Source organism: Anopheles stephensi, chromosome X, assembly GCF_013141755.1.
Source record: "Anopheles stephensi strain Indian chromosome X, UCI_ANSTEP_V1.0, whole genome shotgun sequence".
Lineage (NCBI taxonomy): Eukaryota > Metazoa > Arthropoda > Insecta > Diptera > Culicidae > Anopheles > Anopheles stephensi.
Genome location: NC_050201.1, coordinates 2,708,022 through 2,726,838, shown reverse-complemented (window position 1 = coordinate 2,726,838; position 18,817 = coordinate 2,708,022). Strand labels below are relative to the sequence as shown.

Below are 18,817 nucleotides of genomic sequence, written 5' to 3'. Positions count from 1 at the left end.
GGATAGAAATTCTGTTGGAATGCTTTAAAGCGCGTGCAGTTGTTGTGTCCTCCCAGCAATAGCGGGGGCACACTTGCAACGGAACGATAATTGAAGCAGACGAGCAGAAGAATCCCATATCCTAACCAGGCATCTCAAGTAGTTCTTGGAGAGTCGCGGCATTCAACTCCAAGCTGTGTGTGTGTGTCCCCTCGTTGACCTAAGGAAGCGCTGCTGTCAGGTAGGCAGCATATAGGCAACGGTGAGATGCTCTGATCAGGCACGAACAATCGGCACGGCGACCTTCAGCTCCAGCTCCGTTGCAGAATCTGCATCCGTCAGCATCAACACGAGGCCCCGTTTCATTATCCTGTAAGGATACCCGGGGATAATGGTTCGCGGTCCGTAGTTTATCTACAATTTGTCTTTATGTGGCTTTATGTGTGTGTGTCGATGTCGAAGGCTCACCACACACATCGCCACCGCGTCCGAGAGCAATTTGATGCAAAACCACCGGAATGATGGTTCGCGTAATAAATTAGGCCCATCATACAAATTACCCTGAACCGAGAGGAGGGCCTACAATTAGTTTATTAGGATAGTTAATTAAGCTAGCAGCTTTGGCCGACCCTTTCGAATCTGGTAACTTCAATAGCTGTAATGCACTACTAACTACGAAGAACAAACTGACCACAACTGAGGAGATCAATTATCCAGGCAAGTGTTTTGGCTGTGTGTTGGCTGACGAGAATCAATATTTGGCGAAGTTTTGCTTCGTCCCCCAAAGGTCTCACGGCTCTTGGAGTGTGTGGGGCGATGTGACCTTAAGAGGAATCACGCAAACGACAGACCGGATGTCGGGTGTTTAATCGAAATTCAATTATGAGTATTTTTAATTCTCCACGGCGCAGTTATCTGGCTGGTGCTCAAGTGGTGCTATAGAAGCATTGTTTCTATTCTCCAATTATTTCCCCCCAAAAAAAGTGCTCAGAACTCTGTCTGGGGAGATCTCTCCAACAGTGTACGGCGGGTAGAATCTGATCTGATTGCTATTGCTATATAACTCTTGAGAATAGCCAAAGGTTCAAATGAAGCCAGCAGAGCTTAGACCACCTCCTGCTGCCTCCGTACGTAAGTGGTAGCCAAGTGTTGACCGCTCCACAGCTTGCCATCCACCATCTTCGATCCTTGATAATTCGCTGCCAAACACCACCATCACCTATAGAAATTACATACCAAGAACACATGAAGAGCGCACGGTGAGAAGCAGAAGAGAAGGATGAGGAAGAGAAGCGAGCGGGGCATTCTCAATCGCCGATCCAATTAGCCAACCTTTCTTTTCCCAGGCGTAGCAGAGATAACACACGCCGGAACGGGGCGAGAACCCTCCCGTTTCGCTAGCACATGTACTGGAGGGAAGCGAATGGTGAAATACAGCTTCGCCTGCTTGCGTCTTCTTGCAATCTGGAAATCGCACCAAGGCCAGCCCAAGGCGGGTGCTTTCTTACCGTTCACTGTGCTGCGTACGGCTGGTCTCTCCCCACCGTGGTATGCAAGCCAACGGACTCCAGGAAAGTGCCGTTAAATGTTAGTATTTAGTTACCGGTGCAGACCGGACTGTTGGACGGTTGGGAGGGGGGGGGCGTGCAGACACGCAACCGGAGGATGATGGGGGTATTGGGGGAGATGATTCGTATGTGTGGTGCTTAATACTCAATCCACCCCGTCAGTTCTAACGGTCAACAGAAGTCACGAGACGTCCACCACCGACGATACGCTTCTGGAGCTTGGGATCGTACCTGAGAGCTTAAGGAGAGGACTTCGCATCACCAAATGTGTCTCCTGGCGGTACGCAACGAACGTCTCACAACACGCATCGGGTATTAAACCTCGACCAGAGAACCTCCAATAATTGATCCCATCCATCATGCAATCGAGCCACAACGAGCGTTTGCAGAAACATATTATAATGCTCACAGAAAGACTTGACCTACTCTGCGAGGTTCATGGACGTGCAACAAAAAAAAAACAATCCAAAACCAGCATCCTACAGACCTGGTCCGTACCCGCTCGCCATAAACTTGACCGTGAAGCCATCCAGCTTCCTCTGCTACCACTTCCCGTACACGGCATGCCGCAAGACTCTCGGCAAGATACGATTTGGCAAACGACTTTCACCAGGAATGTTTCGTGCACCGTGCACACGGAAGGGAATTTGCGTCCGACGGTGAAGTTTTTCCAACCCCCTTTTACTGTGTGTGTGCTGGTGTGCTGTGGTGGAGACCCGGCGAGCCTTCACCGACTTGAACTGCGAACCAGTTTTTACCGTAAGCCTATTCCGGTCAAACCTTCTCCTACCAGGCTGCAGCTACTTCAACGTGACATGAATTCCACGGATTTGGTCCGCAAAACAGCTAAATGCAGCTCGACTGCAACTGGAAGCTTTTAGCTGGGACTGTCCAAAACGCGACACTTTGCAGGCTTTGTAGTGCGCGTTACGTGACAATGACTGCTGAGACTTCTGAGGATTACGCTTGGATGTTGCTACTCCAAGTATTGGCCAGCTCAGCATTCCGTGGAACTTAAAAAAAAACCATGGCATCCTTGCGTGCATCTGGGGTGTACAGCTTCCAACTACCTGTTCTTCGTGCCTGTTCAATCATTAGAGAGAAAGCGAGATCGTTTAACCTCCCAACGGCGGGGGGATTAGAAGTTTGGTAGGAAAACAACGAGGTGTCGGTGTGCCACTTTTTCCCCATCTCACAAGACCGCGTCGTGTATGTGTTCGATATTTTGCATAACAAAAAACCCCGTCTGCCCGTCGTTGTGATCTGGTGAGGTTGAACAACCCAAACATTGCTCAGTACCTCAAATACTCTAGGAGTGTCACATACCACGCGTAACTGACGATTTTTAAGCCGTTTCCTTTCTTTCTATTCCGCACAGGTGTACAGCTGTATCATCTTATACGTGGGGCAGACAAACACAACAGTTCAACGCTCAGGATGATTATCAGGAGTTCGGGCCTGTCCGGGCTCGACCAGCACACGATGATATATTTAATAGTAGCGATAGCATTAACACTGGTACCAGCGTCCAACAGCGGTAAGTAGCGACATAATCCGCAAGGGATAAGCTAGACGTCAGTCTAGGTCTCATCAGAACAGTACAACAGTGTAGGGGGACCCGGCAATGACTCAGAACATTTTACCCGCTAAATCTCATGAAGCTCTCGGGCTGCATATACACACATCACTGGATGCTGTCCACAGTACCCTCAGCGCTTCTCCAGCGTTCGATGACTAATGGCACTAGGCACATAACGACTGTGACGTTCGTCATCTTGGTGCGTGTCCAGTTTTTTTGTTTGTTGTTGCTTCCTCCTATGTTCTTGAGCCATCACCCCACTCATCAGTTTTCGGCCAGCCGGACGGACGTGCAATTAGCAAAGACAAGATGTTCAATTTTCTTGTCCTGTTGTTCTATCCTCGTTTGCTGATTCGAAACGGCAAGTGGATATCCGCGTCCTCGACCCGCGTTACGGAGCCGGATTGCTCTAGTCACCCTTCCCAAAGACAGGGGTACGGTGCGGTCCCGTGTTTGTCAAACCGTAATGAGCTGGCAGTATCTCCTAGAGCTGAGAGCAGTGGAGGGTTTGCTGGATCGAATATTTTCATAACGGTGCGAGATGCCAGATGAGGAAGGAAGATGACTCTGAGAAGAGTTCTGACCTGTAGTCAACACCGTTGTGTAATTTGTTTCCCTAATGCGGTTGGGATTTACTACATTCAGCTCAATCCCAACCCAACAATTCAGAAGGAAGATGACTCTGAGAAGAGTTCTGACCTGTAGTCAACACCGTTGTGTAATTTGTTTCCCTAATGCGGTTGGGATTTACTACATTCAGCTCAATCGTGTTGCACCACGTGGCCGATGCGATAAAATCGATCCGTGATAAGTCCCTCCAATGGCGAGCGACCGAAGCAGATTTGGTTCGGGCACCAAATCACACAGTCAATTATAATTATCAGGAAACCCTCATCTTGACAACACCGAAACAAATGAAGTGCGTGCCAAGGCTTTAAGACAAACAGCCGGGAAACATTGGGGAGGGAGAGATGCTAAGCAACGCTTGCCCGGAGAACGGAGACTTCCCCTGCTTTAAGCCTTAATTTTTTAATGAATCTCTCCCCGTTTTGGGGGGTGTAAAGTTCACCAATAAACGTACATATAGATTAGCTCATCAAGTCGAACATAGGTTCCCCGGCATCCTTAACCGGGATATTGAACGAAAGTTTTGCAGACTTACTTGTTTCAGTCACTAACGCTTGCTTGTTGGACAAATATTAGTTCGAATGTCGGTACGGTGCAGGGTACGACAGATGCAGCTTAATTATCAAGATAAATCACATTTTGTCCAAATCTTCGGGGAATATTGACAATAGGAGTGCATAATATTCTGCTCTCGATTTATTTAGGGGACATTGCGTGTGTCAACAGCGGCTCTACTGATTGAGCGAGAAAGGGGGGTGTTTGCTCATATGTCAGAGCTAATGTAACTGTCAGACGTGAGTTTCTGGGAGACGCTGTTCGTTATGCGGTTTATAATAGATTGACCTATTTTCAAAGTCAGCAACTGAATCGATATACCAAACTAGACTCTTCAAGGAAAAAAAAACCCTTCTTCCAACATTGCCAAAAAAACTCGGTTAAGACTGCCTTAGTTATAGGTTCGCCCTAGTTAGGCCTTATCGTACCCTATCATCGCACGAACCCCCAGTCTCACAGCCTCACTTGACAGTTGATACAAAACTTCTTAGCACGACCCCTTGATAGGACGTCCCCCTTCCCCGACGTGAAAAATAATAAAAAAGGGAGTCTGTGTTCCGGGTTGGTCCCGGGTCGCCGCCGCATCGGTCGGACCGCATAACATGATTGTGTATTAATATTTATGGAATGTACGGTCGGGATGATTGCGGCTGCCTCGTGTGCGTGCGTTGTTGTTTGAGCATGTGCAAAATCAGGGAAGAAAGTGTGTATAAACAACCGTCAATCTGATTTCGGAACAAAGATATCACGTACGCGCTGGGCCTATCTGTCATCAGCAAACCCGGCAGAAAGCTCACACGGACATTGGGTTGAAACATGGAAGGTCGTGCAGATGAAGGGGGGGAATGTAAACGTAAGGGAGAGTTTTGCCTTGAAACCGCAGCCCGGAAAGGACTTGATTGGGGTGACTAGTGCATGGGGCATAGTCCAAGCAGTGGGATATGATCGTGTGCAGAAACCAATCGACCAATCGAATCGGGTTTGATTGATTGTGGTGTAGGTGATCTCGTTAAACGACTTACCGATGTAAAGCCACTCCTAGGGTGTTGGTATAAGATTCTTATTATTATGCTACCCTTGGGGTAATATTGTGCTGCCAGCAATTTTACCTTCCGCCAACTTCCGGCAGTGTACACATACACATCACTCTTGGACCGTACAAGTCAAGGCAGCTGTCGGCGGAAGCGTAGAATTGGAATTGTACGTCCATCACAAAACGGCGTCAAAACTAGAGACACTATAATGGTAGATGCAACAGCCTCTCTGCTCGTTTCGCTGCAAGGCTATCTGTCTGTCGGACGTAGTCTGTAGCCCATAATTCGGAGGCTGTTTCAGCCATCTTAGCGTGTGACCGCATTAAGGTAGTAGCCATTTAAACGAGACCTGGTGCTTTGTGGTGCTGGGCGCTTATCTACGTTGCGTGACGATAAGTCACCAGAAGTCTCACACCACTATTGTTTTTCTTTAGACTTGAATGGCCTAACTACTCCACTATTCTGAACCGCTCCAACATCTCTGTATCTTCCTTACACACAGCACCGATGTATGAAAGTGATCAGACAGAGCTGGAGAACTATGGTGAGTCGACTGGATGCTACTACAACTACAATCATTACGGCGAGGGTGACCGGATCATGACAAACGAACCATGCTTGAACTGCACGTGTCACGACCGCATGCTGATGTGCTATCTGCGCGTCTGCCCGTTCACGAAGGCGATCGGGCAGGACTGCACGATTGAGAAGCGCGAAGATCAGTGCTGTCCGGTGATTACCTGCCCGGAGGTGGAAGTCCAGCTGCTCGACCATCAAACGACGGCCAGTCCCTCGAACGCGCTCGGTGCGACCTCATCTAGCGAGGTTGGTGCGCCCGACCAGTACGGTTGCTCGATCAACGGACGGTTCTATCCTGAGGGAGCTCAAGTAAGTACAGGCGGGCTAGTTTTAAGCTAGCGGCGCAAGAGAGCTGACGGTGACGGTCCCGCTCCTTCTTCCCACAGGTGCCATCAAATCCACAAAAACCATGCGAGTTGTGTTACTGTATTCGTAACATGACGACCTGCGTGATGCAGGAGTGTACGCTGCACATCGACGGCTGCCAACCGATTTACAACAAGGGTGTCTGTTGTCCAGTGAAATACGATTGTGGTAGGTATCGAACGTGAGCGTTGTCTCACTAGAGCTAGGCAATATCTTAACGTTACCGCAACGCTTTTCCAGATCACGATAGAGATTCGACCCTGATGTTGGAGGACGAAAGTACGACGACGGTGCGTCCAACGCCAGGATTCATCCTCACCACCACCGTATCCCCATCCGTGTCTACCGACTGCGTGCACAACGGTGAAACGTACGCCGACGGTGCGCTAATCACGACAGACAAGCCGTGCGAGCACTGCTACTGTATGCGAGGCGATATCGTGTGCGCCGTTCAAGAGTGTGGCACGCCGCTGGAGAATGAGGGCAAGAACTGTACCGCTTTGCCACCGGCCGCTGGCCAATGCTGTCCGGACAAGTACATCTGCGATGGTAGTGCAGCCACCATGAAGGTTACGACCGTCCCGAGCATTCCGACAGCAGCCGATGATGGTGACGCTGAAGCGCAGGAGCAGGAGAAGGAACAGCCGCAGCTGGAAGATAGTGCGCCGGCAAAAACTGAGCAGGAATCGGAAGCAGCACAAACCACGCAGGCTGGTGCAGAAAGTACCACTATGGCAACGATGGACCAGAAGGTTCAGGATGTAGTAACGGGCGAAAAGGAAAAGGTGTCCAGTGAAGATGACGAGGATCAGCAGGAACAGGAGCACGTTGCACCACAATTCGAGGATGTCCAGACGGACGATAGCCACGAAGAGGATGACGGTGATGTGCAGGTTCAGAATAAGATTGATGACGAGCAGCGACTGACGACGGTACAGCCGGTTGAGAGTGGTGAGCCAGGTGTTGAGAGTGATCACATCCCTGGACACGTGGGACCGCATGAGGAGGATGAGGACCAACGCCCGGAAACGACTACCACGGTTGCCTTTGATGATGTGCCTGCACTAACTACGGTACGAGCTGAGGTGCCATCGAACACGGAAGGAGCACCAGCACAGGACGAAACATCAACGGAGACACACGACGAGTCGGAGGTACCTAGCGAAGGAACGACTGTTGCACCCACCAAGGATGCACCGGAACCGGAAGCGGATGATGTACCCGCTGAGCAGGATGAGGACGAGCCAACAAGCACGAAGAAACCAACGGCTGATGAAGTTGTACCGACGACCGTTCGAAGCGAGGAGGACAGTTTTGAACCGGCGGTAACGACGTCGCTTCCAGCGCTGGCCAGTGCTGATGAGAAGGAAAACGAAATCGATGAACACCATGACGAGGCAACGGAAACAAGCGCCATCCAGCATCAACCAGAGCATGATGATGCTGTGGCGTCGGAAGACCACGACGATCAGAAGGAACAGGATGAGCAAGAGGAGCTGGAAGATAGTCAAGCCACCGCTACCACTACGGCACTTCCGGAGCGCGATGAGGTGACTAGCGAACCGGAAGTACAGACGCACGCCCCATCGAGTGCAGCCGTTGTACCGGAGCAAGACAAGCCGGATGTGAGCAGCGAGAAGAAGGAGCCCGCACAGAAGGCTGACGATCAACCGGAGCAAGATTTCGTAGAGTTACCGCCGGCAGTTGTTGTAACGGAGCTGCCACCGCTACCGACCGCCTCGGATGAAACGATCCCGGCCGAACAGACGCCTGAACCGCCGAAGGATGAGATTCTGGAAAATATGCCGCTCGAGGCCGATTCGCACGTACTGTCCGATTCGATGACGACCGAGCACGCACCAACCTTTGGCGACCGGAAGGAGGACGATGCACAGGAACCGGAACCGATCCATGTACAGCCTGGTGCGGATATGGATGAGCCAGTCGAAATGAACACCGTCATTCCGCTGGAGAAGGATGAGCAGAAGGTTGAGCAGCCGGAGAGCGAAGAAGCGGCCCATGATGGAGAGCCGGAGCAGGAGGATCATGTTGCGCTCAGCGAACCGGTCGAAGAGGATGCGGACAGTGGTGAGAAGCAGGATCATGAAGAGGCACCAGTTGACCACGACGACAGCGAAGCACCAGCAACACCAGCTGCTCCACTCGACGAGAAGCAGGAAGCTGATCTGGGTGTGGTGAGTCCGGACAAACTGTTCCCGGAGTCGATTCCTGGCGAAGGTGACTGTTTGATCGATGGAGTTACGTACGAGAATGGCGCTAGCGTGCCAACGTCCGGTAAATGTCAGGTTGCCTGCCATTGCTCGAACAGTATCGTACACTGCGAAATGGTACGTTGCCAGGCTCCGCCAAGCGACGACTGCACACTGAAAGCTACCGTATCTGGAGAGTGCTGTCCGACGTACAGCTGTCCAAAGGAAACGACCTCAACTGCGAGCTCTGTATCGGTAGAATCGACCGAAGCCTCCACCGAGAGTGACGATGCGGACAGTGAGGAAGAGCAACAGTCAGCGGATGCAAGTGTGGAATCTTTCGAATCGTCGACCAAGGCACCGGTGTCTGACTCACAGTCTACCTCTACGGCCGAGGAGGACGATGAGTCGAGCCAGCCATCGGAAGCGGAAAGTGACAGCGCTGGATTCGATCTCGATGACGAGGTGTTCAAACCGTTGCGACCGCAGGAACCTTCACTGGACATGAACATTAACTTGTTTGCCGGCAACCGTCCAACGACGGCGGACTACGAGGATGTGATCATTTTGAGCACGGCTGCAACGACCAGCGCGCCTTCGGTTTCGACGGTGGTTGACACGGTGAAGGAAACCGTTGCACAACAGTCAACGGAACTGCCCCAGGGCGAGCAGCAGATGTCGATGAAAGCAACGACACCATCTGCCGAAGGTGTGACGGAATCGGAGCAGCAGGAGGAATCTACCACATCTGGTGATGTTGCGGAGCGTGGTCCAGAGACTGAACAGGACGAGGTTGAAGAGGGACAGAAGCAGGATGAAGAGCAGCAGCCAACGACTGTGAAGACTATCGCTGGGGAGAGTCAAACGACACCGGTCAGCGAAACGGAAGAGAGCAGCTCGGTGGAGAGTGAACCGATCCAGGACGATACTGCTGATGATGGCGCTGAGATAGCTGAGCAGGAGGTGCGTGGTACTACGCCTGCTGCTGATGAGCCGGAAGATGACAGCGTTCAGACTCAGGAAACGACGACTAGCGCGGAGATTCTAGATAAGCAACAGGATGTCCAGGAACAGAAGGTAACAACTGCTCTCCCGGTGCAGGCAGAAGAAGACGAAAGCGAACGAGATGAGGAGCAGGAACGCCCGGTTCCGACGACAGTTCGCTCTGTGGAGCCTGCTGCGGAAGTCACCACCGAGCGCGAACCAGAGGACCATCAGAGCAACGATATCGAAAGTGATGAAGTTGCCAGCCCGGCAGTCGACGACGACAAACCATCGGCAAGCACGGATGATGAGGACACTCCTGCACAGGAAGCAACCACAACCGGAGACATTGAAACGGCTGCAAAACAGGAGACGGTGACCGAGGCCCAACAGAAGGTGGATGACGCGACGACCGTTGCAAGCGCTCACGCAGACCAAGAAGAGGATCGCGTGCAAGAGGCATCGACAACGCCAGCAGCAGCACTTGACGAGCCCGAAAATGTGGAGCATACTGATGGGCAGCACGAAGATGAATCGGATCTGACTGAGGATGAAGCTACGGACTCACCGGCCGCTGCTGCAACTACTGCAAGACCAGTGATGGATGTGGAGCAGACGACATCGTTTGTACAGGAGGCAGAAGCAGGACAGAAGCTGACTACCGTCAAGGAAGAAGAGCAAGCCGCTGTTACCACTGCACAGCCTGTTGGTGATGAGAAGGAGTCGGACGAGCCAGCTTCGGTAACCGTGCAGACAGCTATGGACGAAGATGATGAGGGTGGTCTCAAGACGACAGGGGTACCTGTTACCCAAAAGATGACAACGGCACCAACAACTAGTGACGATGCACTAATCTTCCGCGTGGAGGATGAAGAAGAGCAACCGATCGTAAAACCGACCCTGGACGAAACTGTTCCAACTCAGGAAGCTGTGAAACCGGCGTTCGATGAAGTGAAGCCTACTCAGGATGCGGTGAAACCGAAGCCAGTCGATAGGGAAGAGTCGGACGACGATAATCTGATCAGCCCGGAACAGGACGGTGGATTCCATTTCCCGCAAGAGGATGACGATGAGGCGGAAGAGCCCATCTTCAAGCCATCGCTGGACGACACGGAGCAGCAGCACGTCGATATGCCGTTGCCGGTCGAGATTCCTCAGGAAACGCTTGAACCGGTCGATCAAATTAAGGAGCAGGACGAGGTTGTGCAGACTACCACCACCGTGCCTAGTGAGCGTGTAACAGCGGCTCCAAGCACCGTTGAGCCATCGAAGCCGGAACAGGACCGAGAGCAGGTACCGCAAGTAGAGGATGATGCTCAGGAAAGCAACGAAATTGAAGCGGACGTTCAGAAGATTACTGTACCGGTGAAGAAACCGGAGCAGACACCGATTTACGACGAAATCGAAGAAACCGAACAGCAAACCGTTGAGCCCACCAAACATACACCGGAACTAACGACGGCTGGACACAAGGAACAGGACGTCGAGGTACAACCTACGACTGTGAAGGTTGATGTGACGGAGGACGCGCAAGACAAAACTGGTGATGAGCAGGAGCAACCAACGACGGCTACACACTCAAGTGACGCAGTTGACGTAACACCAGCTACTGAGCAACACGAGGAACAGGATGAGACGGAGAAGGACGATGTAGCGGAAGCAGTGCCAGAATCGGACAGCACACCTTCGACGACTGTCCGTGTTTCGGAGGCTGATAGTGAACAGGACGAGGAGCAGAATGTCCCAACTGCCGCACCTACAGTGGCTCAAGAGCAGGAGAAACAGACTACTCCTTCGGTGCCCACGCGCGATGATAGCGAATCGGAAGAGAAGGAAGACACACCTCAGCTTCCACTGGCCGATGACGATGAGGACGTGCAAGAAGCGACAACACCGGAAGCATCTTTGAAGCCGGAGAGCGCCGACGAGAGCGAACCGGAGAGAGACCAGGTTGCACAGTCTCACGACCAGGTTGACGAGGATGAGCAGGTTGAGGTCGCTACAACGAAACTGACCGCTTCGAACGATGAAGTGCAAACGACCACGGCAGATGTAGATGTAAAACAGACGCCTTCTTCAGTATTAATGGAACAGTCCACGACTCTAGCACCGGTGAAGGATGCTGAGCAGGAGGACGAACAGACGCAAAAGCCAGTCTTTGACGACGGTGCTGCACAGGCGAGTGTCGAAGAGAGTGATGAGCAGGAAACGGAAACGACACCAAAGGTACCAGTGGCTCACGCTGCGCCAGATGCATCGGAGGAAGAGGTGTCCGACACAGAACCTGTTACTGTCGACAGCAGCAGCGCCATTACTGAAGCAACGCTGAAGGATTCGGAGGAAGACCAACAGCTCGGCGACGACGATGACAAGCAGAACGAACAGGTGCAAACGACCGTAGCTCCACAGGAGACTCAGGATAAGAAGCAACAGCCAGAGCCGGAAGTGGAGGTTACTACTACGCAAGCAGACCCAGTGCACGTCGCTCCGTTGGAGGATGACGTCGATTTCGAGCCAGAACAGCCGGCAATTGCCAGCACAGCCGCACCACAAACTGTTGCCGAGCAGGACAAACAGACGACTACCGTTGTGCCCGTGGACGACGATAAGGCGGAGGAGCCGTTGAGCACGGAAACGGAAAAGATGACTGAAGCTCCAGCAGAGCAGGAGATTCAGGCCACTACGGTTCGGGCTACTGAGTTCGATTTTAACGTTGTCGACACCGATCATGAGCATCCGATCGCTGAGCCAGAATCAGATGACGTTGCTCAGGACGAGATTGCCCACAGTACCACGTTCGCTACGCCAGAGCAACCAAGCTCAGCGCACGATACGCCAGCCGAGCAGGATGCAGGTGAAGGTGAGTCTACCGATGATGCATCTACCCCGGCGTACGATGAAGCGGTAAAACCGGTGGCTGATACGCACGATGATCACGACGATATGCAAGACGTTCGCGTTACTACTGGTGCTTCCGTCGACGATGAAGATTCGGCAGAAGACGATGAAGATGTGCAAATCACGACCGTACGACAGAAGCCAATCAGCGAAGAGGAACGACCATCGTCAACTACAGCTGCACCAGTACCGAAGGAACCGGAGCAAGATCAAGCTGGCGAAGAAATCCGTCCTGTCAGTGCGGAGGAACCGGAAGCGACGAGCGAGTCCGTACCAGAACAGGATGAGAAGGTACAACCAGCCGAACCGGCCACTGACAAGCCATCGGCTGTGCACGATGCGGTCGAGACTGCTGGAACTACCTCAGAAGAAGAGCAGGACGATGTGGAACAACCACAAACGGACGATCTGCACGCGGATGATGATTCGTCGGAGGAGGAAGACACACCGGTCAGGTTGACTACGACAGCAGCTCCAGTGAAGGCTACCACGACAGAGGAGGCACTTACCACACCAACGAAGGAGGAAGTCGCCGAGGCGGTTACGGCAAAGGTTGACGTGTACACGACGGTTGTGCCGGGTTCGGACTCGCAGGTAACCGAACAGCATACCACCGTACAGCAGGAGGACGAACCGGTTTCAACTGCAGCACCAGCAGTACCTAGCACCACCGTCACTTCGCAGCCAGCGGAAGAAGCTAGTCCAACAGCTAGTACCCCGGGCTTGGCTCAGGATGTCGAAGCAGAAGCCTCGGAAGCACCAGAAGTGCCGTTGGAAGCGGTGACGGTGTCAAGCACGGTACCGGCTATTACCACAACGCAGCTGACAGATGTCAAAACGGAAGAGCCTGTACGCGAGGAGGTATCGAAGGCACCTGTACCGGAGGTATCGCATGACGAGCTTTCGCCAACGACGATCGCACCAATCGCTGCCCAGGACGATAAGCTCGACGAAAAGATTGACAGCGTTGAGGATAAGCCGAAGCCAACGGTCCCGGTGGCTGAGGAGGAACTGGTCCAGAAACCACAGCCGGCAGGTGATGAGAGCGATGAGCAGCAGGTTGCTGCAAAGCCAACCTTCACCGAAGACGAAGAGGACGACCAGCAGAAGGTGCAGGAGCAGGACGTGACGGGACTGCACGATGATACCAGCAGCCCAGCGAAGCCCACACAGCAACCGGAAACGGTTGGACCTTCGTACGGTGCACCGGGCCAGCACTACGACTCCGGTTACGGACACATGCCACCACACTATCCACCATCCTCGTACGAGGACGACTATGGCGAAGAGGAGGATCCAGCCGCGTTCGGACCGGGCACCTGCCGCTACGGCGGTAAGCTGTACGTGTCCGCCCAACAGATCCCGCGGGACGATCCGTGCGACTTCTGCTTCTGCTTCCGCAGCGATATCATCTGCCTGCAACAGTCTTGCCCACCACCGATCAGTGGCTGTAACGAGGAGCCAATAGCCGGTTTCTGCTGCCCGCGGTACGAATGTCCGGTGTCGATGGCAACGGTGTTGAACGTGACGACCAGCACGACCACCACGACGACCACGTTGCCACCCCACTTCCTGCCGCACGCGTACAAGGGACACGTGCAGAAGCGCGGTTGCCAGATTCAGGGCAAACCGTACAACGTCGGTGAAACGGTTGCTTCCGCATCCGGTCCTTGCATGCGATGCACGTAAGTATCCTGAACGCCTGCCAGAGCTCGGTGCGACCGTAGCCTTACTTACCGCGAACTCTTTATCCCCCCCCTCAGGTGCGGCGGTGACGGTCAGATGCAGTGCGAACCGAAGGCGTGCAGCCCGGAGCCGATGCTGCAGCAGATGATTGCCGTGGCAGCGGCCAAGAGAAGATGAGCGGACACCACGGCAGGATGGGATCGGGTTCGAGCTGCAACAGTACGCCCGTCACTGCGCGTCCGTCGCCAGCAAACGCATGTGTAGACACGAAATATCGGTAGGGGCAGTACGGCGGCGGCGGCATCGTCGACAGTGACGGTTTTGGGACAAACGATATTAGCACTAAGTAAGCTTAAGTAAAAACGGACTGAGGGTGACTAACGGACGATCACGTACGCAGACCGTAGAGCGACGACGCGCAGATGCTGGATACAAAATTAGCACGGCTAAAGGACGATCACAGAAACCAGTTCGATCAGAAACCGACAAACGCGGTAGAGAAGCGCCATACACGTTTAAGGCGATCCACTATGTAACGTCCATCGCTTCCGTTTCCGATGTGGTTTTCATTGCTCTAGGTATTTGCGTACATACGATTCTTTAACCCCCCCGCTTTTTGTTGTTTGGCTTCCGTTCTCGAACGATTATCTTTTTTCGGAACAGCTACAGTAATGATGCATTTAAGAAAAATCGATGCAGACCGATTATTTATACTGACTTTGGGACAGGGATGGGAGGCGGATTTGTAAGGGACTTGTTGAAGGCGGGTCTGCATAGCGGACACACCTCTCCTATGCAAGTCAATTGGTTGCGTCACTGCTTGCCACACACATCAACCTTCCCTTTCTGCAAGGATCAGGCTCCTCAGGGGGTCCTTGTCTATTGGTGAACGGTCGCCTGTCCGCTCGTGTGACGGCTTGCTGGCGATTGAGACACAGTCGCCGCAACACTCCGAATGTTACCAGAAGTGCAACCGTCAGCTCATCAGACCACTCCACCCGCAAGGCACACCAGCGACACGCTTGGACCGAACCAGGCACGGAACAAGCGTTGATATCCTAGATGTCCTAACTCCCAGACACAGTGCTCAGACGCCCGATGATTGACCGATCGGAGCAGGTGCCGGCGACCCGATGGTATATGCACTCCCTCGGTTGCCGGCCAACTTTTCGGACTGGTCACTATCGCCCGCTAACCGGCCGATAGTAGCCAGTAGGGTATAATGCTTCCGACACCTCACCCATTCGAAAAGGGCTCCTAGGATCGCTTGAACATTTGGCAATGCTGAGCTGGCTAGCTAGCAAGACCGGTAGACCCGGACACCTGAGCGCTCCACACTTAGTTAGGTGGGGGGGCTATCGGGGGACTTATCAAGGTGCGAGCAGTGCTATCCTCGTACCTCCTGGGGACTTGTTTCGTGCTTCCGTTTAGAATCAGCTCCAACAGTGTCGCTACATCTCCATAGATTTCTCTCCTATCGCTACTCACTGCAGCGAGGATGCCACACGCTCCACAACGCAGCTGAAGTGTCCTTCCTTCCTTCCGCTCCTCGTATTCGCTCACGAGGTGTAGGCGTCTCGGCAAACAATCTACGGCCGCGTGCCTGCACTACTCACGCAGCAAAACTTGTTGGCGTTGGCACACTGATAGCACCATTACGATTGCGAGTGTAACTATTTTTAAATATTATCATTAAATTTATTTTTATTATAAAGATTATCTTTTTTTTTTACATGTATCTCTGTATATTTTGCCATAATTTTAAAAAAACACACAAGCAACCGCTACCCAGCGACCGTCACGGTTGAATTCATTGGGAACACCTTTTCGGCAGCGCCCCCACCAAATTGACTGTCAAAAGCTTGCATTGCGCCTTTTTTTTACTTCTTCTCCCTGGTTCGAGAAGATGGGAATATTAGCACGATAACGATGAGCAGAGAATGAACAGGGAACGTCGGTTTTGTTTGTAAGATAGACTCATGCAGGAAACAGAAAAAAACTGGTCTAGAAGCGATATTGTGGAACGGATGGAGGAACTATTGGCGCGCGGTAAAGTTATCAAGGATCAGGCGTAAGATATGCTTGCTTCTCCGGTACAGTTTTACCTCGCACCAATATGTCCGACCAAGTAGTACTTGGACCACTCTTGACCAACTCGCTCTGACGTTTGGTACTAGACACACTCGCAGATTCAGATCTTGATTAGACTTCAACGCACCCAGCACAGTATCAGTATCAGTCGTTCTCAACAAAACAACAACAAAAAACGCCAGAAATTCGAAGATTTTATGCACAACCATTACTAACAGACAGGACCAGCAATCGGAAACGAACGCAACATGGATGATACGAATCACAAGGAGAAGCATTTATCAGCCGCCAGCCGCTTGTAGTGGTGGCCAAGAGGATGTTTTTTGATTATTTTCTCTCTCTCTCTCGTGTTTGCGATCACTTCCCGGCCGAGAGGAACTAGGGCATCACCACCACCAATACTATCTATTTTCCCAGACGAACGAGCACAACCGGTGCGACCCTGAACCAGAGTGACAACGCGTACGCTCGCCCGAGCTGTTTTTTTTCCCTCCCTTTCAAATATCCATCTCCAGCAGATATTCTGGATAGTTCCCTATCCCCTGCAGACCTCCGCTTCGGATCTCCGCGAGGGTTACGCGCCCTGGCAGAGACTCCACCGCGGACAACGAGGACTCTCTGCTCTGCTCAATGGAATGGACCTCACACACACAAAAAAACAGCTCGCTCCAGCTGCCTTCGGGGTGTAGGCAGCCTGGCGACCGAGGGCGCTCTTGCTCGGGTTCACACTCTGCTGACAACCATATTCGCCGACCGAACAACAAGCGAGTAGTAGGCAGTAGCCTATAAGTAGAAAAATAGTTTTTAAATTCATATTAATACTTGGGCAAGCGGCGGACGGGAGTTCGTCTTCCCATGCGACGCGCCTACCGTTTTCTTTCGCGCGCCGAAGGAAACAGAAAAGAAAAAATTTGCACAAACTTAATCCCCCCCCGTTGCACAACAGCTTGGACGACGTCTTGTCCGAACGAGCGGGCGCGCATGGGGAGAGTGTTTTCTGTTTTGTTTGTCTCTTTTGGCGGAAAATGATTGCTAGGGCTAGGACGGCGGAAGCGAAAACGGGTAAGCACATCCAGCCAGGCACATAGTAGAATAAACAGGCAGAGTAATGATGAGGGGCGGATGAAACCGGGGGTAGAGGGAGCAGAAGAGGAAGCAGAGGAAGAAAAAGAAAATGCCGCAGGAAAAGGAAAGGAAGCTTAAGGAAATGCAAAAAAAGGAAAAATAAACAGATAATTCAGGATATTTTTAAGTGTCCTTTTATACTGAAAATAAAATTTTTACGTAAAAGCTAAACCGATCGTCCTTCAATTGTAGGTCTTAATCTTCACTACATCTTATTCTCGATCTTCTCAAACATGGTCGGATCACCAAGACTTTTCCAAGAAACTTGGTCCAGGGATCTCCGACAAGTTCGACGTCGCCTGATGTAGTCTAAGCCTCAAGATAAACCTTAGAACTCACCTTCCAAAATGGTGAGATAATGGGCGTCATGAGTCCAGCATAATCCAGGACTTGTTCCCGTTGAGGACCACCGGACGTATCAGTATCGATCAGTCCGGACCCCTGAATAACTCCGGATATCGCTGTTTACGTTACTATCCGTAGTTACGATCGTACAAAAGTAGCAGAACTCCTCCACTATCTCGAGGTTCTATATGGACCAGATAAGTCATTGGAATCCAGAAATGGTAGAACGTCATCTTCCCAGGTTGTAGTGATAAAGAGGAAGAACAACAAGGCTTACCAATGCTGGCTTTATACCATGGCTATACCCGGGAGCTTGAGGTCACTACTAGTATTGTGTCAAGTAGCTCTCTTTTTAAGGAGAAGAGGGTAGCTGCCTGCTGACATCGCTCAAAGAATTCGGAGAGCCATCTTATGAGGATGAAGCATGAGGCTTGAAGATTGCATAGATCTACCTCGTGGTGGCGAAGAACTCGAAAAAGTCGAAGAGCTATCTCGTGATGGCGGGGAGCTCAAAGATTGCGCTCAGAGCCCTCATTTGCTGAGATGAGACCTCACGAGCTCTCTACCCAACCTAAGTCAGCACTGTGTATGGGGAGTCAGATCTGGACGAGATTTTATACAAAGCCCTGCCGTGAGAAGATCTGAGCTGCGATCTCTTCAGAATCGCTCCATAGGATTGGGCTGGACAAGGTCTATTTCGTATAGTGACTACTATTGTTTTTCTTAAGGCCAATTCTGAAGGAACTGCACGGACATGCCGAGCATCCAATGGCTCACTAGTCTTATTGATACCACATCCTCAGTATGGAGAAACGTTCCGGATGGGATTCGATACACGAGTCCTAGTTTGATTTGAATTAAACTGCAGTCACTGCTCAGTCGTATACGACTAGTAGCACAAACTTAGTTTAGAATTTGACAGATAAGGTCCACTGACAGTTATTGCTGTAGGACCAAAATCAAACAAATTTCATTACTAGATGAGGTCATTCGACTTTACCCGTCAAACCCCATGCAATATTTATGCGACTGTCAAATGTGCTTCCATTAGAAAATGTTCGATCGTTCTGATGTCCGCCAGTCCGCAGAAATAGAGCTCGCTTCCGGATAGTCCGATATGGGGCCAAACGACCACCGAACCGCAACTACTCTACACACCTTGACAGAAACGCTTTGCCGACCACGCTGCTC

General features: G+C 51.8%; 1 protein-coding gene across 5 annotated transcripts in view; it reads left to right on the top strand.

The window, feature by feature from the left end:
* Nucleotides 1-17,452, top strand: part of LOC118503740 (titin) — a 35,583-nt gene extending 18,131 nt beyond the window's left edge. For all 5 annotated transcript variants that reach the window (XM_036037391.1, XM_036037372.1, XM_036037400.1 and 2 more), the window contains exons 3-7: nucleotides 2,926-3,084; nucleotides 5,845-6,230; nucleotides 6,308-6,455; nucleotides 6,528-14,064; nucleotides 14,143-17,452. In XM_036037391.1, coding sequence (XP_035893284.1) covers nucleotides 2,985-3,084; nucleotides 5,845-6,230; nucleotides 6,308-6,455; nucleotides 6,528-14,064; nucleotides 14,143-14,242 — 8,271 coding nt within the window. In that variant the 5' untranslated portion in view covers nucleotides 2,926-2,984 and the 3' untranslated portion in view covers nucleotides 14,243-17,452. The remainder of the gene's footprint in view (nucleotides 1-2,925; nucleotides 3,085-5,844; nucleotides 6,231-6,307; nucleotides 6,456-6,527; nucleotides 14,065-14,142) is intronic.
* Nucleotides 17,453-18,817: the final 1,365 nt, after the last annotated feature.